This window comes from Hippichthys cyanospilos, chromosome 3, assembly GCF_059441005.1.
Source record: "Hippichthys cyanospilos isolate Australia breed blue-spotted pipefish chromosome 3, RoL_Hcya_1.0, whole genome shotgun sequence".
Classification (NCBI taxonomy): domain Eukaryota; kingdom Metazoa; phylum Chordata; class Actinopteri; order Syngnathiformes; family Syngnathidae; genus Hippichthys; species Hippichthys cyanospilos.
Genome location: NC_142371.1, coordinates 10,910,331 through 10,937,422, shown reverse-complemented (window position 1 = coordinate 10,937,422; position 27,092 = coordinate 10,910,331). Strand labels below are relative to the sequence as shown.

At 39.2% G+C, this 27,092-nt stretch overlaps 2 protein-coding genes across 11 annotated transcripts in view; both read left to right on the top strand.

Moving 5' to 3' along the window:
* The window catches only part of dop1a (DOP1 leucine zipper like protein A), a 34,522-nt gene extending 23,134 nt beyond the window's left edge, over positions 1-11,388 (top strand). For all 3 annotated transcript variants that reach the window (XM_088410632.1, XM_088410633.1, XM_088410631.1), the window contains 12 exons: positions 145-211; positions 349-493; positions 946-1,025; positions 3,140-3,249; positions 3,404-3,553; positions 4,423-4,484; positions 5,124-5,276; positions 5,352-5,488; positions 5,584-5,639; positions 5,992-6,156; positions 8,123-8,252; positions 10,797-11,388. In XM_088410632.1, the coding sequence (XP_088266758.1) occupies positions 145-211; positions 349-493; positions 946-1,025; positions 3,140-3,249; positions 3,404-3,553; positions 4,423-4,484; positions 5,124-5,276; positions 5,352-5,488; positions 5,584-5,639; positions 5,992-6,156; positions 8,123-8,252; positions 10,797-11,105 (1,564 nt within the window). In that variant the 3' untranslated portion in view covers positions 11,106-11,388. The remainder of the gene's footprint in view (positions 1-144; positions 212-348; positions 494-945; positions 1,026-3,139; positions 3,250-3,403; positions 3,554-4,422; positions 4,485-5,123; positions 5,277-5,351; positions 5,489-5,583; positions 5,640-5,991; positions 6,157-8,122; positions 8,253-10,796) is intronic.
* A 3,169-nt stretch (positions 11,389-14,557) lies between these two features.
* The window catches only part of snap91a (synaptosome associated protein 91a), a 46,927-nt gene continuing 34,392 nt past the window's right edge, over positions 14,558-27,092 (top strand). For 7 of the 8 annotated variants that reach the window (XM_088409860.1, XM_088409859.1, XM_088409858.1 and 4 more), the window contains exon 1: positions 14,558-15,317. In XM_088409860.1, coding sequence (XP_088265986.1) covers positions 15,188-15,317 — 130 coding nt within the window. In that variant the 5' untranslated portion in view covers positions 14,558-15,187. The remainder of the gene's footprint in view (positions 15,318-27,092) is intronic. The other variant, XM_088409855.1, reaches the window with a different exon arrangement.

The window sequence follows — 27,092 nt, the reverse complement described above, 5'->3', positions numbered from 1 at the left end:
AAATCTCTGGTTATTATACTGTACATCCTGTACATTTTGTAGAACTCATAAGTTGCTGTTTGTCTGAATAAATTATGCTGTTGAAATTTAACTATTTCCTTTTATTATATTTGACTTGGTCCACTATTTGATTTTGTTCTCTAGTGTTCTGAATGAATTCATTTTGAAGAACCCTAATCTGGAAAGTAAGAAGGACCAACGAGAGCTCCAGGTTATCACCTTGCTTATCTACATTTTGCAATCAACTGAAAATAATTACAATATCTTGAATAGTTTGATATCCACAATGTGCCATCATTTTCATTCGCTGTTTTTGTTTTTGTCTTTATGATTTTGGGTGGCGTTCAGGATGTTACACATAAAGTGGTGGAGGCCATTGGGACAATAGCAGGTTCTTCTCTGGAGCAAACAACATGGCTAAGGAGAAACCTGGAAGTCAAGGCCTCGCCACAGATAGTTGTGGATGGAACTAACCTGGAAGCAGATGTTGAAGGTTTGCTTTTCATACTTATGAAGCACCTTGGGCAGTCAGCCATTCTTCTCAGACCATTTTGAGAGCTCTGTCGCAAGGTTAAAATATTCTTAAAAAAAATAAAATAAAAAGACTATTTTTGGTCCTTTTTTTGTGCTCAGGCACTAGTCAGGTGCGGTGTGCAGTCTAAATGTGTGCTTTTCCATCCCTTGTTTAGAGTTGTCCTTGGAGTAACGGCCCTCGGACGTTGACCTAGAGAGGAGCAAACATAATAGAGAGCAGAGTTTACACTCAAAATTCCAATTCATTACAAAAGTGCTCAGGAGAAACATCTTCCCAATGCTTTCTTTCTTTCCAATCTTGTTTCTTGTAGGAGACCCTGTGTGCCCATGTGAATGTTTGAATGACCTGCAAACAAAATTGCCAAATGTGCTTGTTTGCCCCTGCTAATATTTTATATGTCTGTTTTGTAGATTTAATGCTCACAGTAATGGAGGCCTCCAGCTTCACCCCATCTGTCTACAGCGTTCATGCCCTCATGCTGCTGGCTGAGGTAAAACATATGTGTTTGTGTTTGTGATTCATCTTCATCCTCCTTACACAACTCTAGTTTCTCAGACTGTTTGTTCATATTCACCATTCAGCTTTTTTGATCACTCACAATTTATTTTTCCAAAACTGTTTTCCATCAATATTTATCAATCAAATGAAATACATTTTTAATAGCACTTTCCCTACATTAAAAATGCAACACAAAGTGCTTCACAGAAATAGAAACAATCAACTAAATGAAAAAAACCCCAACAAATTCACAGAAATTTGCCCCTCTCATCCTCATATTGAAACACATACTCTCCCACACAACACACTCACCTTCCTGTACACCAGTGTTTCTCAATTATATTTTTCAAAACCCCCCCTAGGAAAGCAAATACATTTCGCGCCTCCCACTTTCCATGCCGACCATAGTTAAGATTTATCGATAATAATTTTACAGCAGACCTAAAACGGTATTATTTTTTAACACTGACAAAAAGCAATATAAACCAACTTTCAACAACTGATTACTTTTTTCAGCATTTATACAGGTTAAAGGTTTATACATATGAAAGGTTTGTCTAAGCAGAAAAAAAAGTGCATCAAAGTGCCTGGAGAAAAAAAAAATTACACTTCACAGGGCAAAAACAAATCCTTTTCCCTAAGGTCATCTGACCCCCCCCGGCATCGCCTCCCGCCCCCCATACACACTGCATACTAAGTGACTGTAGAGACATGGCTATGGCTCATGCAGCCTCCGCATGAGGTGACAATGGAGTTAAATAAATAAATGAATAAATAAATAAATAAACATGAAAAATTGATAAGGCAAAATAAAGAATACACACAGGGATAGTAGGAAAGATAAAATAAATAAAGAGAACAAGAAAAATGATAAAGGACAAATAAAAGAAAGTATATCATGATAAATGAACAATAATGTAAGTTACAAATGAATTGCAAATTCTTTTTTAACCTATATTCAATTGAGTAATCTGCAAAGACAAAATACCTAATGTTCAAACGTTTTTTTTGCAAATATTATTATTATTATTATTATTATTAAGCAGTCAGTCAATGTACTTTTACTAGCTCTGAGGTGGGTAAAAAATCCACTACCTTCTCAGTCACTTATCAGCGTTTGCACTCCCCGTTGGGATAAGGGTTTAAGCATACTATTGCAAAATGGATACAAACAAAAAACAAGAACAATTAAACAAGATAGGAAAAATACAAAACAAAATTGCAGTTTTAGACGAATATGTACTAAAACAAGAGGAACTCAATGAAGTACTGGAATTAATTTGCAATTTAAGCCAATGCCCCACCAATCCTGAAATTGAAGGGACTGAAACATAAAAATAAAAACAGTACATACTCTGTTTTATTTTGACTTGATAAATGCGTGGACCGCTCAAAGACTCAGGATGGGACAGCTATTTTTTTCTGTACCCAAAACACTGCAGTCAGTTTTTTTGTATCTTAGAAATTGCTATGATACGTACCTGGCTACAGAAGCCTTTTAGTCCTGTGTGTATGTTCACTATACTGCTCAGTAAAGATTATTTACAACCGTAATAAGACCAATATCCTAACACAAGACCACCTTGCGTTGTTAATTACCAATATTGTATTATCATGTTTACGCCTATTAAAAACACGAGCCAGTCCGAACAACTGACACGCTCAAAGCTAATATACGGCCTCCATCCCATTTTCATTTAGTGCACTTTATTCAAAGGAAAGAAGACAAGAGTTTTGCTGTGCTGACACTGGAGAGGTGGGACACATCAATATGTGTTAAGAGGTCTATAAATCTAACCTCCTGGGTGCTCTGAAGCAAACATGACACACCACTTAACATAATTCTCTCAGCAAACAGGAGTCAATACAATGTGTTTCCACTTCTTTTTACACATAAAATAATTTATTTTCTGCTATTCATTGTGTCACCGTAATGCAGCAGTGCAATTTGTAATACTGTTGGCCGTCACTACAATGTTGACTGTCTAGGCACTGATTCAAATCAGCTGAATGTGTGGATGAAAACAAATTTGGAAAGATTGTCTCTCAGTGCTGCAGTGGACAAAGTATATCGACAGTGCAAGACTAACAGGAATGCATTGGCAGGTGCTGGCTCACTTGTTGGATATGGTGTTCTACAGTGACGAGAAGGAGCGGGTTATACCATTGCTGGTCAATATCATGCACTATGTAGTTCCCTACTTGCGCAACCACAGGTGCGTAGAAGTCTGTTTCAAGATTTTCTGTGACCTTCAATTGTTTGTTTGGTGTTGTTTAGTTCAACATTGAACCGATTTCATGAATCATGGAAAAATCCAAGGAACTGATATATTAATATATAAAAGTGCGTTATCTTGATTCCCTTGTCAGTGCACACAACGCACCAAGCTATCGGGCCTGCATTCAGCTGCTGAGCAGTCTAAGTGGGTACCAATATACACGTCGGGCCTGGAAGAAGGAGGCCTTTGACCTTTTTATGGACCACACCTTTTTCCAGATGGACTCATCCTGTGTCACCCAGTGAGTAAGAGAGTCAGTCTGTTTGGACAAATTGTGCAACAGATAAAAAACAAAAACAACCTCACAGTTCACATCAGATCTCAAATTTGTCATATCGTTTTTGGCTCAGAAGTTGTCATAATTTATTTTATCAGGAAAAAAAAACCACTTGCACACTGAATAAAATTATTTGTGCCCATATATAAAATCAGAAAGTATCCCTCTTGATATTGCACTTAAAGCTGTAACATCTAACAGCCATATTTCACGTTTTGGTGTTTTTTCATTATTGGGTTAAAGCACAGGTGTCAAACTCAAGGCTCGGGAGCCAGATCCAGCCCGCTACATCATTTATATTTGGCCCGCAAAATGCTCATTTAACTTCAAGTTTCTGGTTAAAATAGCAAAAAAAATTTTCAACTTTGAATAATTTTGGGTGAGAATTTTCTGAATCTTTCTTTTGAACCATTTTTACCATCCTCTGATTTCATAACTAGTTCAAAGTGTGACAAACACAGCTAAAATGTATTTGCTTTCACAGTCATAGCGGCCCTCTGACAGAAACTATAACTGCAATGTGGCCCATGATAAAAATGAGTTTGACACCCCTGGGTTAAAGAGTTTTATGAAATAGACAAAGTTATTCTTATATCACGCCATTTTTTTAAAGTATGAAAGAGAGCCTTAAGTACAATTTAAGGCACATCCTTCTCATTTAAACATAGAGTGATGTGCAAACTTCATTCCCTGTATTTAAAAAGCAGAGGTAAAATAGGTACTTAAGTGTGGTGACTATGAGGGATGATATCTCTTGCAAAGGAGTGCCAATTTTTTGCATTGTTTGTAAATTTTATATTTTTCTCTAATATGCATACACTCTTTTTTTTCAGCTGGAGGGCAATCATTGACCATTTGATGACCCATGACAAGACCACATTCAGAGATCTTTTGAGTATGCTTTATTATGCAATTTGTTATGATCATAGAAAATCCACCTGTCCTTTTACTGATAATGTGCTGAGCCTATTTTTAGCCAAAAGTATATATAGTAGTATATAGTAGTATAAAATGAGATCAAATAAGCTGCAAAATCCCCCCATTTTTAGCCATCTCAAGGGGCTGCCGTTTTTCCACTTGCTGTCGAGTTAAAATTACATCACAGTTGCTCAGGGCTAAGCAAAAGACCAGTCACAGCTTAGCTTGCTAATGTCACATACCCAAACTTAAACCACAGTTGAGCCGTGATCGGTCATTGCACGAGCCCTGAGCAACTCTTACATGATTTTTAGTTGAGGGCAAGTGGCAAAATAGCCGCCGCTTTAGATGTTAAAAAAACAGGTGGATATTGCTGCTTACTTCCTATTGCACAAGCCTAATATTAATCACAAGGCCATGTTAAGACTAGTGGGGGCACATTGAACATATGGTAAAGAAAATGTTGTGCTTGATCGCCCCTTTAAGACAATGACTAGAAAAGATTATGACCAAACATGTTTTGTCTTAGTTAGTAAATGAGAGAAAACTTTAAATATTGAGGTTATTTATGATTTAAGAACATACCACTTTGACGTATGTGCACATCCTTTCCCAGCCCGTGTGGCCGTAGCGCAGAGCAGCTCCCTGAGTCTGTTCACCAACAGAGATGCTGAGCTGGAACAGAGAGCCATGTTGCTGAAGCGCCTGGCCTTCACCATATACAGTAGTGAAGTAGATCAGTACCAAAAATACCTCCCTGACATACAAGGTAATGAAGATTTCAATTAAGGCAACTTTTGATTGTATTATTTGAAAATGCATATTTCACTATGTGTCCTCTCAGAGCGCCTGGTGGAGAGCCTGCGTCTTCCTCAGGTGCCAATTCTCCATGCTCAGGTGTTCCTCTTCTTCAGGGTGCTGTTGCTCCGCATGTCACCTCAACACCTCACCTCATTATGGCCCACCATGATCACCGAGCTGGTGAGCTTGAAATGCCGCCTCAAAAGATTGTGTTCCTCTCTTTTTCTGTTGTTTATTGTCTCTGTCTATTGTCCATTTCATATGTTTCTTTTTAGGTCCAGGTGTTTCTGTTGATGGAGCAAGAGCTGACAGCAGATGAGGACATATCGAGGTACTTTTTTGCTACTTATCATTGTCACTTAGTCAAAAGAATGAACATGGTGGAACCTCAGTTCATGAACTAAATTTGTTTTGAGGTTCTTTCCAAGAACCAAAGCAGTTTTTTTTCTCTTGAAATGTGTTTGCATCATGTTCTTTTTGAAATTGTTCCAGCCTTACAACCAATTTACCTTTGCCATTGACCAGTGCAGAGACCCAGATGGAGCATATTTGTGAACCAAAGCAATATTTGTCCAAAATATAGTTTGTAATGTGTAAACCAATTAGAGTTTGCGAGCTGAGGTTCCACTGTTCTTAAATGTTTTTGTTATCGCTAATGACTAGTTATGCGTGGTCCTCCCTAGGACATCTGGGCCATCTGTGGCCGGCTTGGAAACCACCTATTCCGGAGGGAATGGTTTCTCAACGTCATACAACAGCCAACGCTGGCTCAATCTCTATCTGTCAGCCTGCAAGCTGTTGGATTTGGCCTTGGCCTTGCCCCCCGAAAGCCTGCCTCAGTTCCAAATGTCAGTACTTTATGAACATTTTACATACATTGAATGAAGAGAAAAAAAAAACAAACCAGCTGGCCTTCGCTATTGGGATATATTAGGTATATAAAATTGAAGCGAGTAATAATGAAATGGAAAATTAAATCATAGGTTTTTGGAGTACCGTATTTTCTGCACTATAAGGCGCACCGGATTATAAGGTACACCATCAATGAATGGCCGAGTTTCTAAAAAAAAAATGTCATATATAAGGCGCACAGGACTATCAGGCGCACATAGAGTTGAAACCATAGTACTGGCTGGGGCGGCTGCATAACGCAACTCTATCTAGTGGATGCATACACTAGATAGAGTTGCGTTATCTATCTAGTGGATGCATACACTAGATAGAGTTGCGTTATGCAGCCACTAGATGGTGCTTCACTAAAGGGAATGTATTAAAAACAATCAGCAAAGTCATCAAATTTTATTAATAGAATTTAAACTTTAGTCATACAATATAAGCGTTGTATGGATATTATACAAAGAAATATTTTTTATTAAAAAAAAAAAAATCAGATAAAACAGAGAATGTGTTATTGGTAATTGCTATTTAACTACTAAACAGGAGCCGCAGAGCGCAGAATAAATCCAAATCAAGCCATGCACTTTTGAAAGTGCGGCGCCGCAATCCCTTTGATTTTCCCCTCGGCATGCATTATATATTTTTGACCAGCTATTTAGATTTGGAGCACAAAGAAGTTATGAATAAACGAATGTCAGGGAAATTTAAACGTCAAACATGCAACGGTATGAGTGAGGAGCCAAGCGCAGGTGAATGCGTAGCGCCGCCGTCTTTTTAATTTTTTCCTCGGCATGCATGATATATTTTTAACCCGCTATTTCGTTATGGAGCACAAAGAAGTTACAAATAAACGAAAGTCAGGGAAATTTCAACGACAAACTTGCAACGGTATGAGTGAGGAGCCAAGCGCAGGTGAACGCGTGGCGCCGCCGTCTTTTAAATTTTTTCCTCGGCATGCATGATATATTTTAACCCGCTATTTCGTTTTGGAGCACAAAGAAGTTACGAATAAACGAAAGTCAGGGACATTTCAACGACAAACATGCAACGGTATGAGTGAGGAGCCAAGCGCAGGTGAACGTGTGGCGCCGCCGTCTTTTTAATTTTTTCCTCGGCATGCATGATATATTTTAACCCACTATTTCATTATGGAGCACAAAGAAGTTACGAATAAACGAAAGTCATGGAAATATAAATGAGAAACATGCAACGGTATGGGTGAGAAGCTAAGCGCGGGGTGAAGGCGTGGCGCCGCCTTCTTTTTAATTTTTTCCTCTGCATGCATTATATATTTTCGATATTATTATTGGTAATTGCTATTTAACTACTAAACAGGAGCCGCAGAGCGCAGAATAAATCCAAATCAAGCCATGCACTTTTGAACGTGCGGCGCCGCAATCCCTTTGATTTTCCCCTCGGCATGCATTATATATTTTTGACCAGCTATTTAGATTTGGAGCACAAAGAAGTTATGAATAAACAAAAGTCAGGGAAATTTAGACGACAAACATGAGTGTGGTGCCACACACTCTAAAGTCCTCCATAAAAAAAAAAAAAATCGGGTTGGGCCTGCAAATCAAGTTAATTAACCGCTGGGCCGAGTCGGCTTTAATACCCTTGAGCTAAGTCGGTTTGAACTGGATTTTTTGGGCATAAACTACAGTTTATGCAGTCAGCACATAATATGATCCATATATAAGGCGCACCGGATTTTAAGGCGCACCATCAGCATTTAAAAAAAAAAAAATCAGGCTTTTGGGTGCACCTTATAGTGCGGAAAATACGGTAATAATGACCTTTTTGAAAGGGCAGAATTCATCAAACCCACTTTACGGCAACATTGCAACTGGTCGCTTAAGGCACCAATCTGCTACCATAATTTGGTTATCAGTGTGTTGCTGTCTTTATTGATCCCAGGTACCGATGGGCCTTCATCCCTGAAGCCTCAGACGATTCTGGAATGGAAGTGAGACGACAAGGGACTCACCAGCGGGAGTTTAAACCTTATGTGGTTCGACTAGCTAAGCTGCTGAGGAAACGCGCTAAGGTACAAAGGCCTCCCATTTATACACAAACCTTTGAATGAGTGGAGGACCATTTCTTTTTATTTTTATTTTTAATATGACCTAGGGCTAGGTGATAAGGGCAGAAAATAAAATCTAAAAAAATTTTCAAGTCATTCTGGGCAAGTGTGATTTTAACTTACCGTATTTTTCGGAATATAAGCCACAAGTTTTTTCTTATGATTTCAGACCTGTAACTTATAGTCCTGTGCGGCTTATCAGTGTTTCTTTTTTTTTTTTCTTTTTTTTTTTTTTTTTTTTTGCTAGCCACCAGGAGACAATTTACCGGTCAAGCAAATGTGTGTATCTGTTCAAGGTTTCGATATAAGGAAAAACTTTGAAATGGAACTGAAAAGATGTGAATCAATGGATGTGGTCAAAAAGAATTTTAAAAATGTATTATTCAAAAAATAAAAATCATGTCCAAATTGAATTGAAGTTCTCATATAAAAGTTTGTGACATGAAAATTTGATTGAAAATTTATTTTGAGTGTACTGACATTTAACTCTGCAGTATTCTGTCAGTGTTATGTTAAAAATATTCATCAATCCGTCCATTTTCTATTTCTATTTATTTCTAAGTATTCTAGTGCTAAACATGCAAGCTTGTTCAGTCTGTTTTAAATGTTTAAAAAATGTTTTAAACAACAAATTAAATTAAATAAAGCTTACATATACCATCTTTCTGCGCAAATATCTGATGTTATGATCTCTGGCTTATACTCCAGTGCGGCTTTACATGTCAACAATTGTTATTTATTTATTTATTGCTCAATTTTTGTTGCTGCAGCTTATATACCAGTGTGGCTTATAGTCCAGAAAATACAGTACAGTATACCTAATATATCCCAGTAGCGAAAAACCCAATCATCATTTGTTTAAAGTAAGTTTGATTTATTAAACGATACTTAAATGATTAAAAAAAATAGCTATTGATAGCTCATGCATGGCTTGCTTGAATACCACAATTATCATGAGATTTTGAACATTCCACAGTCAAAAATGTGCATATAAACTTATGAAATCTTACATTTGACTCATTGGAAATTCAATTCCTTATCAAATAAAAGATTTTTTGGTGGCTGGAATTCAATAACAAAGTAAAACGACTAGTTCAATGAAACCCCGCCTCACACCACTTTGTGAATCGTTCTCAAGCCCACCGCTACGATTATACTCCAACAAAAAAGCTAGCGTTAATGGGAGTCAGTGGCTGAATGAATGAAGAAGCCATAAACTGACATTGAAATGAACAGGAGTGCCAATAAAAAAAAATAAAAAAAAGTGTGTCAAGAAAGGACGCACAATAACACCTGTATCCTCCTATCCCATCGGTTCCTAAATCGCTTCCCTTGGGAACAACAGTTCCGGGTGAATTATGTACAACAATGTTTATTGTCAGGCCATGTGCTACCAAACCACTTTTCACCACTTTTCTACGGGAAAACTGTGAATAATAAATGAGACATTGCTGTTTACTTGACTGACTCGATGCAAAATCTCCTCTCCCACCTCGGTATGAAACCAAAAGTAAAACAGTAAAAGTCTCCTCGGATAAGGCGGGCGGGTATTAATTCTTGGACAGGCTGTACTGGGGTGGTGTAGTGGCGGTACAAGAGAGTACTATCATAATCATGTCTCATGTTTATCTGCTCGGGCGGGGCCAGTACTTTGTGCGTATAGTAAGCAAGTGATTCTTAGATATGCATCAACAAAGAAAAATTACATTTTGGGGTTGTTTAGGGTTGTAACAAGGTGAAACTTATCCAAAGGTTAAAATTCCATGAAATAGGCCCTTTAATTAGTTGTAAATTTGTCACTGCCACAGAATTCGGGTGTGCATAGTGTTGATTCTCAGTTCATGTGTTTGTGTACTAGTGCGCGCTGGTTATGGCGGGCATGTTGTTGGGCAGCTAAGCCCAACAAGTTCTTGCTGTGCGCTCGATCTTCGAAGCAGTCAATGTTAGTAAAAGGAAGGACCATCATACAAATGTTCAGTGAATGATGTGAGTTGCCACTTTTGTCAGTGGATTGTGGAAGAGTAATAAAAATACGTAGCATTGTTCAGTCCGACCGCTCCATGGCTGTTTGGATGAGGTGCTCCAACGAAACTTCCTTGGCTACGTTCAGTTCTCCCTCTGTGCAGCATTAGTGCTTATTGAAACGTGCCTTATAAACTAGCATTCTGCTGTTTGTGCAAAACCTCAATTTTTTTTTTTTTGATAACTTTCCCAGTCAACTTTTAAAATGACAAGTGAATGGATGACATTTATTTCCCAACCTGCATTTCAGTGCATGTATGGTGTGCTGGCTTTTAACACAAAAGGCCTTTTTTTGTGGAGCCTTGTGCCATTGGCCAATAAAAACATTCAATGTTTCATAATTCCATCACTATAAATGCACTATTGTAGAAAAAAAGATCACCTGTTGATAAAAATGATCATTCTGCCACTGGAAAGACATGTGTGTTTGACTTTGGCACAATTCTGCACTGCACCCAGTCTTCTTTTTGATATTGTCCTCGACAGAAAAATCCAGACGATGACTGCTTCACTCGAACCCTTTCCTGGGAGCCAGGCCACTTGATGCTAACCCTCTACGTAATCCGCAGCATGGAGCAGCTTCTTCCTTTCTTCAACCTTCTCAGCCAGGTGTTTAACAGCAAAGCCAGCAGCCGCTCAGGTCCTGCTTATGCCTACAACCGTGCAGCTGGCTCATTTCCTTGTCAAAAGGAAGGCCACAAACTGGAGAGTCAGAAAGTGTTCTGGAGTCGAGCTAGGCAAAACATTGAAGAAATGGTAGAAAAGGACTTTCTAGAAGGGCTCATCAAGACGTGAGAACTGAGGGGAATTTACTGAGAGGATTTACACATTCTGATGAGCACTAGTGAAACCTCAACTTGTATTACAGCCACAAGGGACACTTGAGGGTGAATCATTTGTACATTTTTGGCTATTTATAAGTATTTTACTTTTCAAAAGCTATTTGGTTTTAATTGTTTGTACAAAGAGAGAAGCCTTGATGGCTGACTTTTAATATTTCATGTCAGTCCCGTGGGACCAAAAAAAGATGCTGTGCCATTCCATGTTGATGTGACTTAATAAAGAGTACTAACAGGAACGGCTTACATTGGATGTTGCTGTCCTTTGACTTGCATGTTAGTGAAGATTAAAACAAAAACAACGTTGTTATTGTCAGTATAGCCTCCAAAGATGCATATTTAGATTAGTAGTATACACTAATAGCAAAAGTTTCTTTAAGCACAGGCCCCCATCCATCCATCCATCCATCCATCCATCCATCCATTCATCCATCCATCCATCCATCCATCCATGCGTGCATGCATGCAGGAATGATCAAAGCCTGTTTTTTGTTTTTTAAATACCAAATGCTTGATTTTTAAAGATGACACACAATTGGATCATCTCAGTGAAACAGCCCTTTTATTTAATGTTAGCCCAAAACAAAAGTGTCGCTATTCACTGTTAGTTGCAAATTCTTCTAGTTTATTTCATCCATCACTCCATATGTACTGTGCAACCACATACTTCTGAGTAGTGTTCGATTAACCATATAAAATGGCATGCTACTAATAAGAAAATAGCAATGCATTTAACACATTTTACAGACAGTCAAAACATAAACAATACGATATAAGAGCACTGGTAGTGTTGTGATTCATGCTGTTGCCATTCACGCAGACGTGGGTTTGACAGCCACTTTTAAGCCCCCCCTCCCCCTTTTAATAAGTGGTTCCAGAATTACAATCCTTTAAAAAAAAGGGTCAAATTGATGCAAGAGACTTTATGTTGCAACCTTTGATACAAACTGAGTGCCACAAAATGTGAGACAAACATTATTGAAATATATTTTAAGATAAACTGGCAGTCACTGCTGAGGGACATGTATATGGAAAGAAGCGCCAGTGGTCTGTGAGGGAATTTTACACACTTGTTATCAGTCTTAAGTTTGGAACCACCTTAAAAGGTCGTTTGTGAGATTCATAGTTGCAATCTGAAAGCCACTCCAGGTCATAAAGCAACATCTCATATATCATATAAAGCTGGCTGAGAATGAAAAAGGTGCCCGAAGAAACAAAATTCTAAAACTTTTAGATTTTTCCCCACATAGATCACCACTGGATCACTTCACTATTCATTCACAGTACAGTGTAAAAATATCACCCCTCTCCCCAACCCCCCTGGTTAAATCACTAAACAACTGCGACTAACCTCAATTTTGGGAAGCTGAGCTCAATTTCACAGGCCGGGCAACTTGATTGCCATTACTTTTGTTGATTCAAGAAATCACTTGAATAAAATCTGTTTGAAACATTGGAAATGGTTGCAAGAACGAATGAATCATGCTATAATCCAAAGAAAATACAATGGAAATTGAGAAAAAAGTAGTGAAATGTATCAATACAGAAAAGGTTACAAAGCCATTCCCAAGAATGTGAGGATCCAGTGGACCACTGTCAGCACCATTTTCCACCAATAGAGAAAACTGGGAACAGTGGCAAGCCCTCCCTGCAGTAGTTGACCAATGGAGAATATTCCAAACGGGTGATGATGACTCATCCAGGAGGTCATAAGAACCAAGAAAAACATCCAAAGAACTGAAGCCTCACCGGCCTCATTTGGGGACAGTCTTAACATATCCACGAAGAGAAAGACACTGGCCAAAACTGGCATGCATGGGAGTGTTTCCAGGTGAATTTTTTTTAGGAACATTTTATGGATATATGAGTAAAAACCAAGTTTTTGGAAGGTGTGCAGTCCCTTACAGCTGGCATAAAAGCGGCACAGCATTTGATAAAAAGAACATGATGCAAACACAGTAGAACATGTTGATGGCAGTGTGTTAGTTTTTGGGTTGCTTTGCTTCCTCAGGAAAAGGACAACTTTCTGTGATTGAGGGAAAAAAAAAAAAAAAAAACAATCCTCCTGTTTACCAGAAGATCCTTAGACCTTGCAGCGGGACAACAACTTGAAACACACCAGCATGTCTACCTCAGAATGACTCAACAAGAGCAAAATTAAGATTTTGGAGTGTCATAGTCTGGATTTAAATCCAATTGGGATGCTGTGGTGTGACCTTGAATAGGGATTTCATGCAAGAAACTGTCACGAGGGACCCCGAGCCCGAACAGGACGTGACCGACAACCGAGGGGTTGGGTTCAAAGAGTTTATTATAACAAAAGGCGCACGTCTGGCGTGGAAAAAAGGGTGTCCAAAAAAGGAACGGGAAGGTACAAACAAGAGTCACAAAGTACGAAATAAGGGAGAGACAAAAACGTCTAGGAGGGATCAGTCCAACAGAGGGGTAAGGCAACGAGGGGTCGGAGGCTACAGGAGAACGACTGGGAACAAAGTAACAACAAAAAAAGATAAAGCGAGCAAAAATACAACTAGAGAAAAGTACCAACCAAAAGAATGACAAGCGAGAGGAATGCGAGGCATGGGAGTTCACTGAGCGCAGGGAGTATGGCGAAGGAATAACCCAGCGTCGCTCTCCTGTAGCGACCAGCCATATAAAGACCCTGATGGGTAATGGGGAACAGGTGCGCAAGGCTGGTGACCCCGCCTCCTCGTGGCAGAATCGAACACTGCCTAGGCACAGAGCAAAACACACACACATGACAGAAAACCCTCCATTATGGCAGTTGAAACAATTCTGCAAAGAAGAGTGGTGATAATTGGTAAGTGGTTCATTTTACATAAATTGTTGCGTTGTCTGAGTGTGATATTAATATTGGTTTGGTGACATGAGAAACTGTTTGCCAGTGATAAATATGAAATGTGGGCAAATACTTTTTCCACAGCATAGTACATGATAGATTAAAAAAAAAAAAAATAATTTTAAGACATTTCCAAACCTCTTAAAGGTACTGTATTTGACGATTTAAAAAAAAAAATAATTACGTTACTAATAACACGAAATGAATCTAAATATCCAGTAGCTGCAAAGTCAAGAGCCGCACTGGAGAAAAGGATTTGCATGTGCAGTATCAGCACCACGGACAGTGATGAAAGCTCCACGATGGTGAGGAGTGTGTCAGGAGTCACGGGATGTCCTCTTTCACCTTCACGTGAGCGTCAAGCCTGGATGTCAACTAGCCCAGTTAACCCTTCACGTCCTTTCAGTCCTCCTTGTCAGTCGCAGTTCTCGCGATGGCGGAATGAGACAGCGGCAGTTTTGGCATTGGCACGACACTGTCACATGACATGGCGAAAGGGCGGGGCGTGACGACAAACGCATAAATAAATAAATAAATAAATAGCAAAACCGAGGAGGACACGAATACGGATAAGGAAAAAAAAAAAGACGCCAGATCATAGCATTCGGTGTGTGAAACGTGCTTCGTCAGGACTTGTTGGCCGGGAGGGGGTGGCATCCCAGATGAAAGCGTCCAGGGGAGGAGGTGTAGAAAGAGGAAGAGGAAACGCGTTGCTCTGGATGGGGTGTGCTGCCAGCCTGGACCTGATGTTCCTCTGCTCAAACAAGGACTGTCAGAGAGGCTGCGAGGATTAAGCAGGAGGCCGGAGGCTGGGAGAAGGAGGAGGGGGAAGCTTCAAGAACATCATCCAAAGGGGAGCATTTTGTCTCACGGGCTGAAAAATAAAACACGGGATCAAAAATTTGAAGGTGATCAGTTCATTTGAATATCCACACTCTTGAGGCGGTCTTTTACAGCGTCGTGTAAGAAGAAATATACATATCTCTCTGTATATTCATTCTTTTTTGAAGACGCATGCTTGGACTGATCTATCACTTCCACCATTGTTATGTAATAGAATTGTGTTTGGCTTCGAGGGCAGCAGCAGCTGGGATTACTGAGGCTGCTCTTCATTTTTAAGTGGAGGTGGGGGGTAGGACCACTCGATTGCTGGGGGTGGACTCCACTGAGAGTAGAAGATGTCGGGTCAGACGCTTACGGACCGCATCGCCGCGGCCCAGTACAGCTTGACTGGATCGGAGGTGTCCCGAGCCGTGTGTAAATCGACCACGCATGAACAAACAGCCCCAAAGAAAAAACACCTGGAATGTAAGTAGTATTATTTCTATCTATCTATCTATCTATCTATCTATCTATCTATCTATCTATCTATCTATCTATCTATCTATCTATCTATCTATCTATCTATCCATCAAAGTCATGTAAATGCCCCCCCCCCCCCCCCCCCACCTGTGTGTCATTCACATGAGAGCCATTTTATGCTTAAATTAAAACAGATTAGCCTGACAAACACAAGTCCTGATAAGATATCTGATTGTATGTTAACAGCCATTGTCAGTGTTGTACTTATGCCCCCACGCTGCTTCGGTGCGGGTGAATGCATAATTGAAAAGGTTAAAAGTGGTATTTTCTATCATGAGCATCGGCTTTTCCCTGAGTTTTTGCCTTGCTCACTGGCACACATCCTACTCTCAGAACCATATTTTTTGGCCTTTGGGGAGAATTGAGACATGGTGGTTGGTTAAAACAACAGTCACAATATACACCAGACAACTATTTACAGTACATAAGCATGCTCTTGGCAATTTACCATTCAGTTACCCTAATATGAATGTTTTCGGAATGTGGGAGGAAGTCAGCTTTCGAGAAAAGCCAAAACGTCTTTACTGTGAGGCAGAGGGCTAAACGTTACAAACCATGCTGCCAGAATGTAGCCCCAACCTCAATAAATTCAAAAGTGTGTCATGATATATTTGTACACACAGCACAGCCCTTCTAGTCCAGATGCACAATGGAAGGTGTGGTCCGAAACAACACATCAGCAAGAGTTGATCTTTTTCCTCAGTATGTACAAAAATGTAGTCCTGTGAGGCTGTCAAGAAGAGCACTGAAAGAGAACTATTTTACCGGATTTTTGAGAAAATAAGTATGGGAAATGTCAAAAATATCACATAGTGAAACTTGACTAAAATCTGAGAAATTATTCTCTTAATCAGTATGTCAATCCAACAAACTAAATCAAAATTACGAATAGCACTGAATCATTCTCAAAAAATGTGACTTACTAAAACTTTGCCCTTGTTGACTTCCATCTCTAAGTACATATAAGACGTAGAAGTATAAGATGCAGTAACACCAAGCAGCAAGTTAAATAGATTGCACTCAGACTGACAATATGAGCAAAAGAATGCTGCAGTTTGTAGTTATAGCTTGCCTAGTTGTACTTGAGATACATTACTACCACCAAAAACTGTTCTGTGTATTATTTGTTGGTTATCAGTTACTGTAGTCACATTGGTCATTTTTCTGTATTTATTCACCTTTGTCCATTTGGGACTTTCATTACCTGCTGTCAGTGCTCGGGACTGGTTTGTCCATTGATGTGTCAGGTACCATGGTCCAAGTTTTCTTTAGTCATGTCATAGTGCATTGATGTCACAGTATTAAGCTGTAGGTTCATTGTAGACACATTGTCAGAAACCCTCAAGCTGTCTTCCTAAGTCTCTAAGTCTAGTTTCCAAGATTAGTTTCAGAATCTAGTTTCCCATGCTCATTGTGGTCATGTTGGATGTTTGACTACAAAGACTTAGTCCTTTTCTATTTTCACATCCTGTCTGGTTCTGGGTCCAAACTCTGGACAGTATGTTCTGACCACTCATGGACCCAGCAGACTCAGACAGCTTAGGAACCTTTTTCACCACAGTCAACATGATGCCTATTCAGCCTATTTCCCACGATTTGCTGCTGATGTCACCAATTGCCCCAACCCATCCATCCACTTCCAATCAGCGAGTGATGATCTCACCATCTGTCACTTTGTCTTCTCCCTGGAAATCGAACATCCCGTCACCCATCCCTTCTCTGTAGCAACACCAAGCTCCCGTGCCCGCTCTGCGACAACGCCAGGCTTCAATACCGCCTAATTGGCGCATGTCCCATTCTGGTTTTCCGGGAACACACCTATACCCGCTCTAGTTCCCTGTTCCACAGCACTTGGCGGTACCCTCCTTTCCCTGTTTTACGGGGATGCATCAGCAGCTTGAGTGGTTCCTTGTTGCGTGGAACCAGGTGCACCTTCCTGTTCCTGTTTTCCGATAACGTGTCTGCAGCCGGTCCCATGCACTGGGTACCCATGCCCCTTTTTGGGTTGAGGGGGTACTGTTGTGATATCAGTTCCTATAGTCATATATTTATCACAAATGTCAGACTAGTTGTCCATCTGTAACCTTTGTCATTTTCATGTGTCACATTTGTCACTTAAGTCTTCTTTTACTGATGTGATTTCCTCAATTGTAAACAGTTGCCATGCAGTTCTCATGGTCCTTTAGTTTGCTTTATTAAGTCAGTGTCACGGTATGACGTTGTAGTATCCAGAAGCAACTTTAGCCACATAGTTTAATTTCTATTATTTATTAACAACAACAACAACAAAAGAGGATTTGAATGCCAACATCCTAAGTAGTCATGTCTTGGAAAAAATTTATTATCTGTTTTAATGTTATGAATATTTCAAATAAGGAATTCAATTTATATACTAGAGCAGAGGTGTCAAACTCATTTTTATCGTGGGAGGGCCGGTATTACTGTGAAGTCAAACAAATTTTAAGTGTGTTTGTCACACACTTACCGAGTTTTGAAATCAGATGAAGGCAAAAACTGTTCAAAAGAGTAATTGGGGATTAAAAAAAAAGGTGTTTTTTTTTGTCCCCCAATTTTTTAAAAGTTGAAGACAACTTGCTGGTTTGTTTTTTTTTAAGCCAGAAACGTAAGGTCAAATCAGCATTTCGTGGGCCACATAAGATGATGTGGCGGGCCGTGAGTTTGATAACTGTGTACAAGTAAAATAAAGTGCTTTATGACAAATTGTGACGTGCATTCCTTAATGACATTGGATATCAAAGCTAAAATGATTGAAATGGGGACATCTTGGAACAAATAATAAACATAACTTCATAAACATGACTTTCTTAAAATCTTTTTGTAATGCAATGCTGACGTGCGCACTTCATGACAGTCAGATAGGATTTATGCCTCGGAATATTTAAACTCTTTGTTCTCAGTGCCATATCGTCAGAAAGTCAAGCTCTCACTTTCATGTCAAGCTGTTCTTTTCTAATCTAATTTCTGTGTCTGCTTTCCGAGTCTAGTTTCCGATGCTAGTTACGTTGGATTTGTGTATAAATAGATAGTTTATGTTTTTCCAATTTCTTTTCCTTTTTTTTTCGGTCCAAACTCATGGCATATCTTCTGTATACTGGTGGCATGTGTTGAAGAGAGGCCATTTCATAAAATTATTTTCCATTATTTTTTTTTCAGTGCATGGATATTTTTTTCCAACCTTTGATGTCCATGCAGCAGCACTGTTGATTTAATAGGGGTTAAAAGATATTAATCAAATAAGGGCGTATATATTTTACTTGTTGAAAAACAAATATAAACACAGAAGACCAAAAAACATGTTTACTTAATATGAATGACCAGCTTTTATATATTTTTTTGATAATCAACATTTTTTTTTTTTTAGTTAAATGTTTACTGAGATTTTAGGCAATGCCCCATTCATTTTGGTCGAGACAAAGTGACGACAGAACCACAATCAACATATTCCAGTCGGCCTGTTTTTTTCATTAGAACAAATGGCAACTGTCTGCATCAAATTGCGCAATTTTATCCGACTGTTTTCACCAGCCATTATGTAGCACTCGAGTGCCGCTAGCTAGCGCCTTGTTTAAGCTCGAACCTGCATTGAAGACTGACTAATGGCAACATAGAATACAGTATAATAGTGTAAGTAAGACCTACACGCAACAAGGGCTATTATTAAAACCTGAATAATGCTCCCTTTTTCATACAAAAAAATTCCGTCCACCTAGCTCTGTTTATTTAAAAAAAAAAAAAAGCTGCTGCACGAATCCGCAATAAGCATGCTAAGCCGTTAATTCCGTCATAAGCATGCCAAGCCGTTAGATGGCAGTGGTTTCACCAAATTCTGTCCAATCAGGAAGAACTTGGCATTATGATTGCTACATGCAAATACAATATTGATCTTTATCTCAAGTTTGTAGATAATTGGAATGGGAAAATGATTCTGGCATGCTGAATGGCACATCGGCCTCACAGTTAAAGCGATCTGAGCTCAAATCCATCTGGTTCCGGCTTTCCTGTTTGAAGTTTGCATGTTCTCCCTGAGCCTGCGTGGGTTCTCTCCGGGCACTCCAGCTTCCACCCAAAAACATGCACGGCAGGTGTATTGGACACACTAAATTGTCCTTAGGTGTGATTGGGTGCGTTAATGGTTGCCCGTCTCTGTGTGTCCTGCAATTGCCTTGCAACCAGTTCAGTGTGTCCTTCGCCCGCTCCCCCAAAGACAGTTGAGATAAGCACCAGCAAGCTTGCTCTAGAAAATGGATGGAGTGCGGGAGGAAGCTGGAGTGCCTGGAGGGAACCCACGCAGGCTTGGGGAGAACATGCAAACTCCAAAGAGGAAGGCCAGAGCCAGCTGGAATTCGGTCCTTTAAATGTGAGGTGGGCTTGCGAAACAACCATCTGTGAAGCCACCACTATTTTATTTCTACAGTTATTCAGGAGGATTATGACACAATACTGCTAATAGAATATGATGTCAACTGCGAAGGAAAATGTCCGCCAGCACTTTTTTCAGCGCTTGTGTAGACCCACAAAGGTAGAAGGCATCATTGTGGCATGAAAGGTGGACAACTTGTTTGCCATCCAATGGCAAAGGGCCATTTATTTCCTTTACATGTAACACAGAGTGGAGTGTAGCACGCGCAGTCTACATTCCACGCTAATAATGGAGATCCATAAGTAAATTTATCTTTAAAGTTAAAAGGAAATGCAAGATGGTCTTTATTGCGGAAGATGTTTGGTTGGCTGCTATTGATGCTATTGGCTGCCACCATCAGCACTCTGTGTTTGGGAGTCTTAAAAAAGTACTTATCGGATGACAATGATTATAATTCCTTCAATTAATTTATTACTCGTATTGTTCAGACGTTATGTCACACGCTTTTTCAATTTGCACTGGCATATTATTTTTTTTTTAGTGTATGAATAAATAGCATACAATGTGAGCTGTACAGCCATTATTATTCTTTTCCCATTAGATGTTATTACTGCATAGCAATACTCTTGTTATTTTGCATACATAATGGATGAATGTGAGCCGATGAATAGTCACATTCAAAAATAAATTGAGTGTAGAAAATAATGCCTGTTGGGAGTTTAGTTTTTGTATGGAGTGGCTCTAACGAAATACTAATATGGCTGCTGAAGTAATAGCAAGTAATCTTTGATTGAAATGAGATTAACATTAGTATTATGTATGCCAAATGTTTGGGACCATCTTTGTAACCTTTTGCAACTTTACCAAACCCTAATGAAAAACCTACATTCATTTTATGGCCAAACTCTCGCAAACATTTGCTGCTCAGTGAATAATGGATCTTTATCTGATTGCACAGCAAAGGTTTTCAAAGGTTTATTTGCAAGGGTAGCAGATATCGATATTAAAATATATATATATATATATATATATATATATATATATATATATATATATATATATATATATATATATATATATATATATATATATATATATATATACTGTACCTTCGGTTTCCTCCCACAAGCCTAAAAACGTGCACTTCAAATTACCTGCAGATGTGTTTGTTCGTCTCTGTGCCTTGCAATTGGCTGGGAACCCGTTCAGGGTGTCTGTGTGTACAGCCCGAAGACAGCTGACAACCATCGTGAGGATAAGCATCGAAAATGGATGTATGGATGGATGTGTTACTCATAAAATAAACACTGCGATGAGTGAGACATTGCTATTGAATTTTGTACTTTAGTGTTTATGTGGTGGGACAGTAAATGTTATTTTTTTTCTAAAATATTCTTTTACATGACGTGGGCTAAATTCATGTCCTAGGAGGTACATTACGAGTGTTGGTAATTGTGATAAACGCATCATTTTAAAGAATAGAAAAGTATTTTTTTTTTTTTTTTTTTTTTTTAGAACTATGCAAATATAAAGAACATGCATGTATTGGCCAGCACGTGTACGTAGACTGCACTTTAGATGTTTTGACAAAAGGTATCAAATTTTGCCTGCAGCCATTCACTTCTACTCAGCCGCTAGGGTTGTTTACTCCTCCTCCTCACTCCTCTGTCTGTTGTTCCATGGCATATGTTCTAACTTGGTGGGGGGGTGATCGAATGGGTCTTTATACTGACTTTGGTTCCCATCTATCGCAGTGAATAGCTGTCCAAAAGACTCACGAACTTCACCTCACTATTGAACTGACTCAGTTTTCTTTTTGTGTAGAGCACAAGTCTACCAATGTGTCCATGGTTGCAGTTTTCCCTCTTTTGGTTTCTTTTAAAAAAAAAAATGTGCTTCGTAGAATTGTCTCAAATGGTGTTTGCACTGTTGTGCTCCATGGTGGGACAGAATAAGCGAAGTTCAGGCCAATCTGGCATTATCCTTCTTTTGCATTAACTATCAACACCCAGCGCAAGAGGAGTTTGCGATGGATCCATCCATCCATCCACCCATTTATATTTATCCATCTATATATTTTGTTCAATTTATTTCTACAATAATTCAGATGGACTGCCCCTCACTTTCATGATATAATGGATGCCCCTCATAGTGCTATTAAATGTTTCAAATTGTAATGATTAGACACTAATTTAGAGGGGCTGTCCCACACTGTTGCCAAACGGAGACAATCTCAGACCTTACATTCCCGTGACTAAAAAAAGGAGGAGAACTTGGTCAGTGTGTGCTCCAATGCGCATCCAACTGTCTGTCTCTCTGTACTTTCAAATACTGTGTGGGTGTTCACTATCCTCCCAGCAGTGTGTCTCCAGATTAATGAGCTGAGAGCACCGTTTCACTGATATACAGTATAACCATTATCTCCTCTTGTTACTCTTGCTGTGTCTTCTTTAGTGCATTTCACAATAGCCTGAAACCTACTTGTCTGTTTGAAAAGGTATTCACACTACATTATTAATGTGGCATCGAGGGGAATGTGATACAATGTGAGCAATATTGAATGCTCATGCACTAGGTCAGAGTGACTGCTTTTCACATTGATCAACTATGGAAAGGTTTTATTCTTTAATAGATTAATTTTGATACCTAAAATGTATGTTCCGCCACATCGTTATTTCATTGAGAATATACTGTATTTATCGAAATAATTTTTCTGGTAATTGCTGACAATGTCGTGTTTCTCTCACCTGACGTAACAGTCTTGGTTCAGTTCCCGGTCAGTGGTGTGAATGGTTGCTGGTCTCCAATTGTACACGGTCATGAACTGGTGAACTGTCCAGGGTGTAGTCTGTTCCTTTTCCCCTTTGTCACCCGCTCACTACAACACTGAATAGGATAAGAGGTGAAGAAAATGAGTGGTTTAGATTTAGACACATTTAATGCTATGCAGCAATAAATAACTCATTCAAGGTGAATTAACAGTGTTCAGGATGTAGCCAACTAGCATTCTACAGTTTGTTTTAGTCGCTTTAAGACATGATTAACGTTTCAGTTCCACACAATTGACGGAATCCTTATCACTCAATTGAATAATTGTTTAATACACCAATTCCTTGTTTTGATGCACAGTAGATGCGGACCTTTCTTGCTTTCCATCTATTCCACAAACACCAGCACACTACAGTGGTCTAGTTGGTTCTGACTCATCCGATCCATGTTTTCCTGTTAGATAAGAGTCAAGAATGTTTGCGATGTGAGCCTCAGTCGTCTCTATTTCATGATCTCAGGATTTCTTTGTTGAGTTTTAATTTTTAAGACTGTTGCAATGTGCATCCACCTCCTGTAGAATTTACTCTTAGCTTTTTTTTCTGAGACGTCATTTCCAAGTACCACTGTTGTTTCGTAGGCACACCGCATTGGCACTGGGGCACAGTGCATTCTGCGTGTTTTTTTTTTCTCCCTGTGTGTTGCTTAAGGGTGAGAGGAGCTATAAATAAACAGTGTGCTTTCATGGTCCATTCATGTGTAACTCACCAAAGCATCACTCATGCAGCAGGATTTGTATTACCCACCATGCTCCCATATATCCAGAACCCTTACCACATCTTTCCATATATACTTACCTGTTTGCACCTAAAAGATTGTATGGTATTCTTTTACTCTGGTAATGTTCTTGTCTTGATGTCTGTTTTGGGGCAATGCATGTATATGGCTCATAGCTGCTTCGTCCATACTATCCCCATCACTTTGTTGGGGTGTGAAATCGTGTCGTGATGAGCTGTACTCCGTATTTTGCTACTGAAAACACTGGCGCAGATGTAAATCAGTGTCAATGTGGACAATAGTGCTCATACATTGTGTAAATTTGCAAATATTTGTTTGCACTTGTTATAATAGCGATACAGTAACTGTTACTCTAAAATTACTATAGTTATTTGGTATGGGTGGATAATATCTCGCGTGAATAAAACATGAGATTTGAGGCTGATTTTTTTTTTGGGGTAATGGAGAAATTCATTCAAACCCATGTTAAATGAGTGGCAGCACAGACCTGACACTATTTTGTACATTTTCTTATCCCCCAAAATGACAATAAATTTCAAATGTTCTAATACTGCGTCTATTATGGCAGTCGTAGCTCACTAGAATGGGTCCTCCAATAGTGCAAGGGTCACTGGTTTAAATCTTGCCGCTGACTGCCTGCTGTTTAAGTGACCTTCAACGACCTTTTTCCCAGTAGGCTTGGCAGCCCCTCCAGTCAATGGTATAGGAATGTGTGCGTAAATGGGCAAATGTGAGGCTTTGAGCATTGGCTAGATCAGTGCTTGTCAAATAGTTGGGAGGGCCCACCTGGGGGGCGCGACGTGAAGGCAGGGGGTGGTGCCGATGACCCCTGGGAAAAGGTTTTGTTTTTGTCATGTGAAATGTAATTTCAATAAATTAAGAATTTTCATCGTTTTTTTTTTTCAGGCACTTTGATGCACATGTTTTTTTTTTTTCAGTTTTAGACCAAGCTGTAACACGTATAAACGCTGTAAATAATAATTAAGAGTTGTTGAACGGTGATTTATACTGCTTTTTTTCTTTTGTTAATGTTGAAAAGAATACAGGTTTAGGATACTAATACGATTTTTATAGACAGTCAGCGCGTCGAGTGAGGGAGGGGCCATGCAAAAAGTTTTCTGTTTTCTATGGGGTGCTTGGCAAATTATATTTGAGAAGGACTGGTCTAGCTGAAGTGCCATGTAAGTACATGGCATTTACCATTTTGTCAGCTTTTCCTGACATGTTTGTCGTTAGAGGCCCGGCACTAGGGTAGTCATTTCTCAACCCTAAGGCTTAGCGTTACATCCTGACATCTTGTGATCCTGCGGAAATGCCCTACTGCAAGATACTGAACACCCAGTTGCTCGTGCTGTGTCACCAGTAGCTTAGGGTTACAAGTTACAGCACACACCTGTCATGATCTGCAGAGAACTTCCTGAACATCAGAGGGATCCTGTTGCTCAAAGCTATCAGCAAGAAGGATATAAAAACCATTCAATATACCATTTAACATTGTTAGGATATTCATGGTCAAGTCAAGAAAATATGGCACAAAAGTAACATTACTTAGAATTGGACATCCCTCCAAAATTGATAAAAACAAGAAAAAAAAGCCCAAAAGTGATGATGCTTCCGAAATGTCTGCCGAGCTCTGTCTGTTTAGTGCTTGTATTTGTGACAACTATGTCTCATATCTTTATATCCAATATATAACAAATATAAGCAGGGTGTAAATAAATAAATACATGAACAGGCATAGATCTTGTAGAAATAGATCTAAAAAAATGAGATCTATTTCTACAAGATTTGTGCTTGTTTATTTCTGCTATCAGAAGTCCGAACAAAGTAGATAAGAAAATCGTACCCAGTGTTGTGCCCCTCAAAATGTCATTGAAACGACAGATGGATGACAGCTTCGCATTTATCAGGGAAGGAGGCAAAGTGGTTGTGCAGACTTTCTGTTTCACAAATCAATACAGTCAGTGGTGTTTGCCAAAACAGTTAGCAGAAGTCTGTAAAACCTGTCCTCCTTCAAGCAAAGACTTTCAGTTGTCCGTTCTCATTTGATGAAGATGTCCAGTTCCAGTGATCCTATAGCATCACACCACTAGTAAGCCTTTTATATTATTATTATTTTTTTTTACATGCAAAAGTTTGCTCTTAACACACCTAATCTAAACATATATAATATATATATATATATATATATATGGGGGCTCTACTTCTCTAATGAAATGGTGAGGATGGATTTCTCATATCACAATTTTAGTAATCTACCATCCATGGCATGTCTATTTAGGATTATGACAGTTACGTATAGGCTGAGTGAATATGGCTTATTCATTTGTAGATTTTTTATTTTTATTTTTTAAACAGCTATAATCGCTCAGATAATAATTTCTTCCCTTATACAGGTTAAGAATGCCCTGCATGCAAATCACTACAAATTGACACCTAAGACCTTGAACTCCTTTGTGATCATGTTGAGGCGGCTTTGAATCAGATGCTGCACGAGAAGGTTTTCAGGTTCTTTGTCATCAGTGTATACATTTTTATAATTATAATTTCATATTAATATTAAGTGTGTGACTCTTGGAAGGTGGAAAATGCCCCAAAGGTTGTCATGTTCTGAGTTTGAGTTGGTTTTAGTTTTGCTTTTCTTCTACTTTGTGTCAGTCTCATTTAAATGTTTGTGTCCACCTGTGATTGTCAACATCTTCCCCTGTGTCAAGCAATCAGCTCATTGCAACACTTTTGTCTTGTCAAGGTGTTCATCGTTGTCTGGTCAGTTTAGCTTGTATTTAGTTCCCTATGTCTTTTCAGTGATTGTCAGATCGTTGTCCTCCTCACAGGTTTGTCATTGTCTGTTGGTTTCATCCCTGTTCTTCCTGAGTCATGTGTCCGAATCACCAAGCAAGAATGACAGAAATATTTTTCTAGTGCTACTTGCCATAGCTATGTAGTGAGGGATTATGTAGTGACTGAGGGGCTAGGGCAGTGGTGTCAAACAAATTTTTATTTTGGGCCGCATTGTAGTGATAGTTTCTGTCAGAGGGCCGGAATGACAGTGAATTCAAATACATTTTAAGTGTGTTGATCACAAATTTACCAAGATTTGATATCAGAAGCCGGCAAAAACTGTTCAAAAGAGATTTGGAGAGTAAGAAACTTTGTTTTTCTTCCCCCAAATTTTTAAACGTTAAAGACAACTTGCAATTTTGGTAATTTAGTCAGAAACCTGAAGTCAAATTAGCATTTCAAGGGCCACACAAAGTGAGGTGGCGTGCTGGATCTGGCCCCCGGGCCTTGACTTTGACACCTGCGGGCTAGGGGATAAGGGTGCACATGCAAACATAGCCGTAACAATCATGGCATGAATTAGTGTGTCTTACACTGTCGTGATGGCCATTGGACTTTTGCCTATTGCTGGTACCAGGCATAGACCTCATGAGTCACGATACATTTATGATTTTTTTTTTTTTTTTAATTCGTCAGTCCATATGTGTGGGTGGTATTTGAACAAATTGTGCAAATGACTTCTTTGTTGTACCCCCCTCCCCCCACACACCTTATAACCCAGTGTGGACGCTATATGGACATTTTAAAAAACACACCTATTCATTGGGACTAGGCCTTATAATCTGGTGCGCGTTATAGGGTGAAAAAAATGCTCCAATTGTGAACATTTATGTTATCTAAGTTGCACTCTCTAAAACATGCATGTGGGGAGTGGAATATAATCTATCATTTTCATGGCTGATTTATTCCTGTAATAGTCTTTGTACATCATAAGT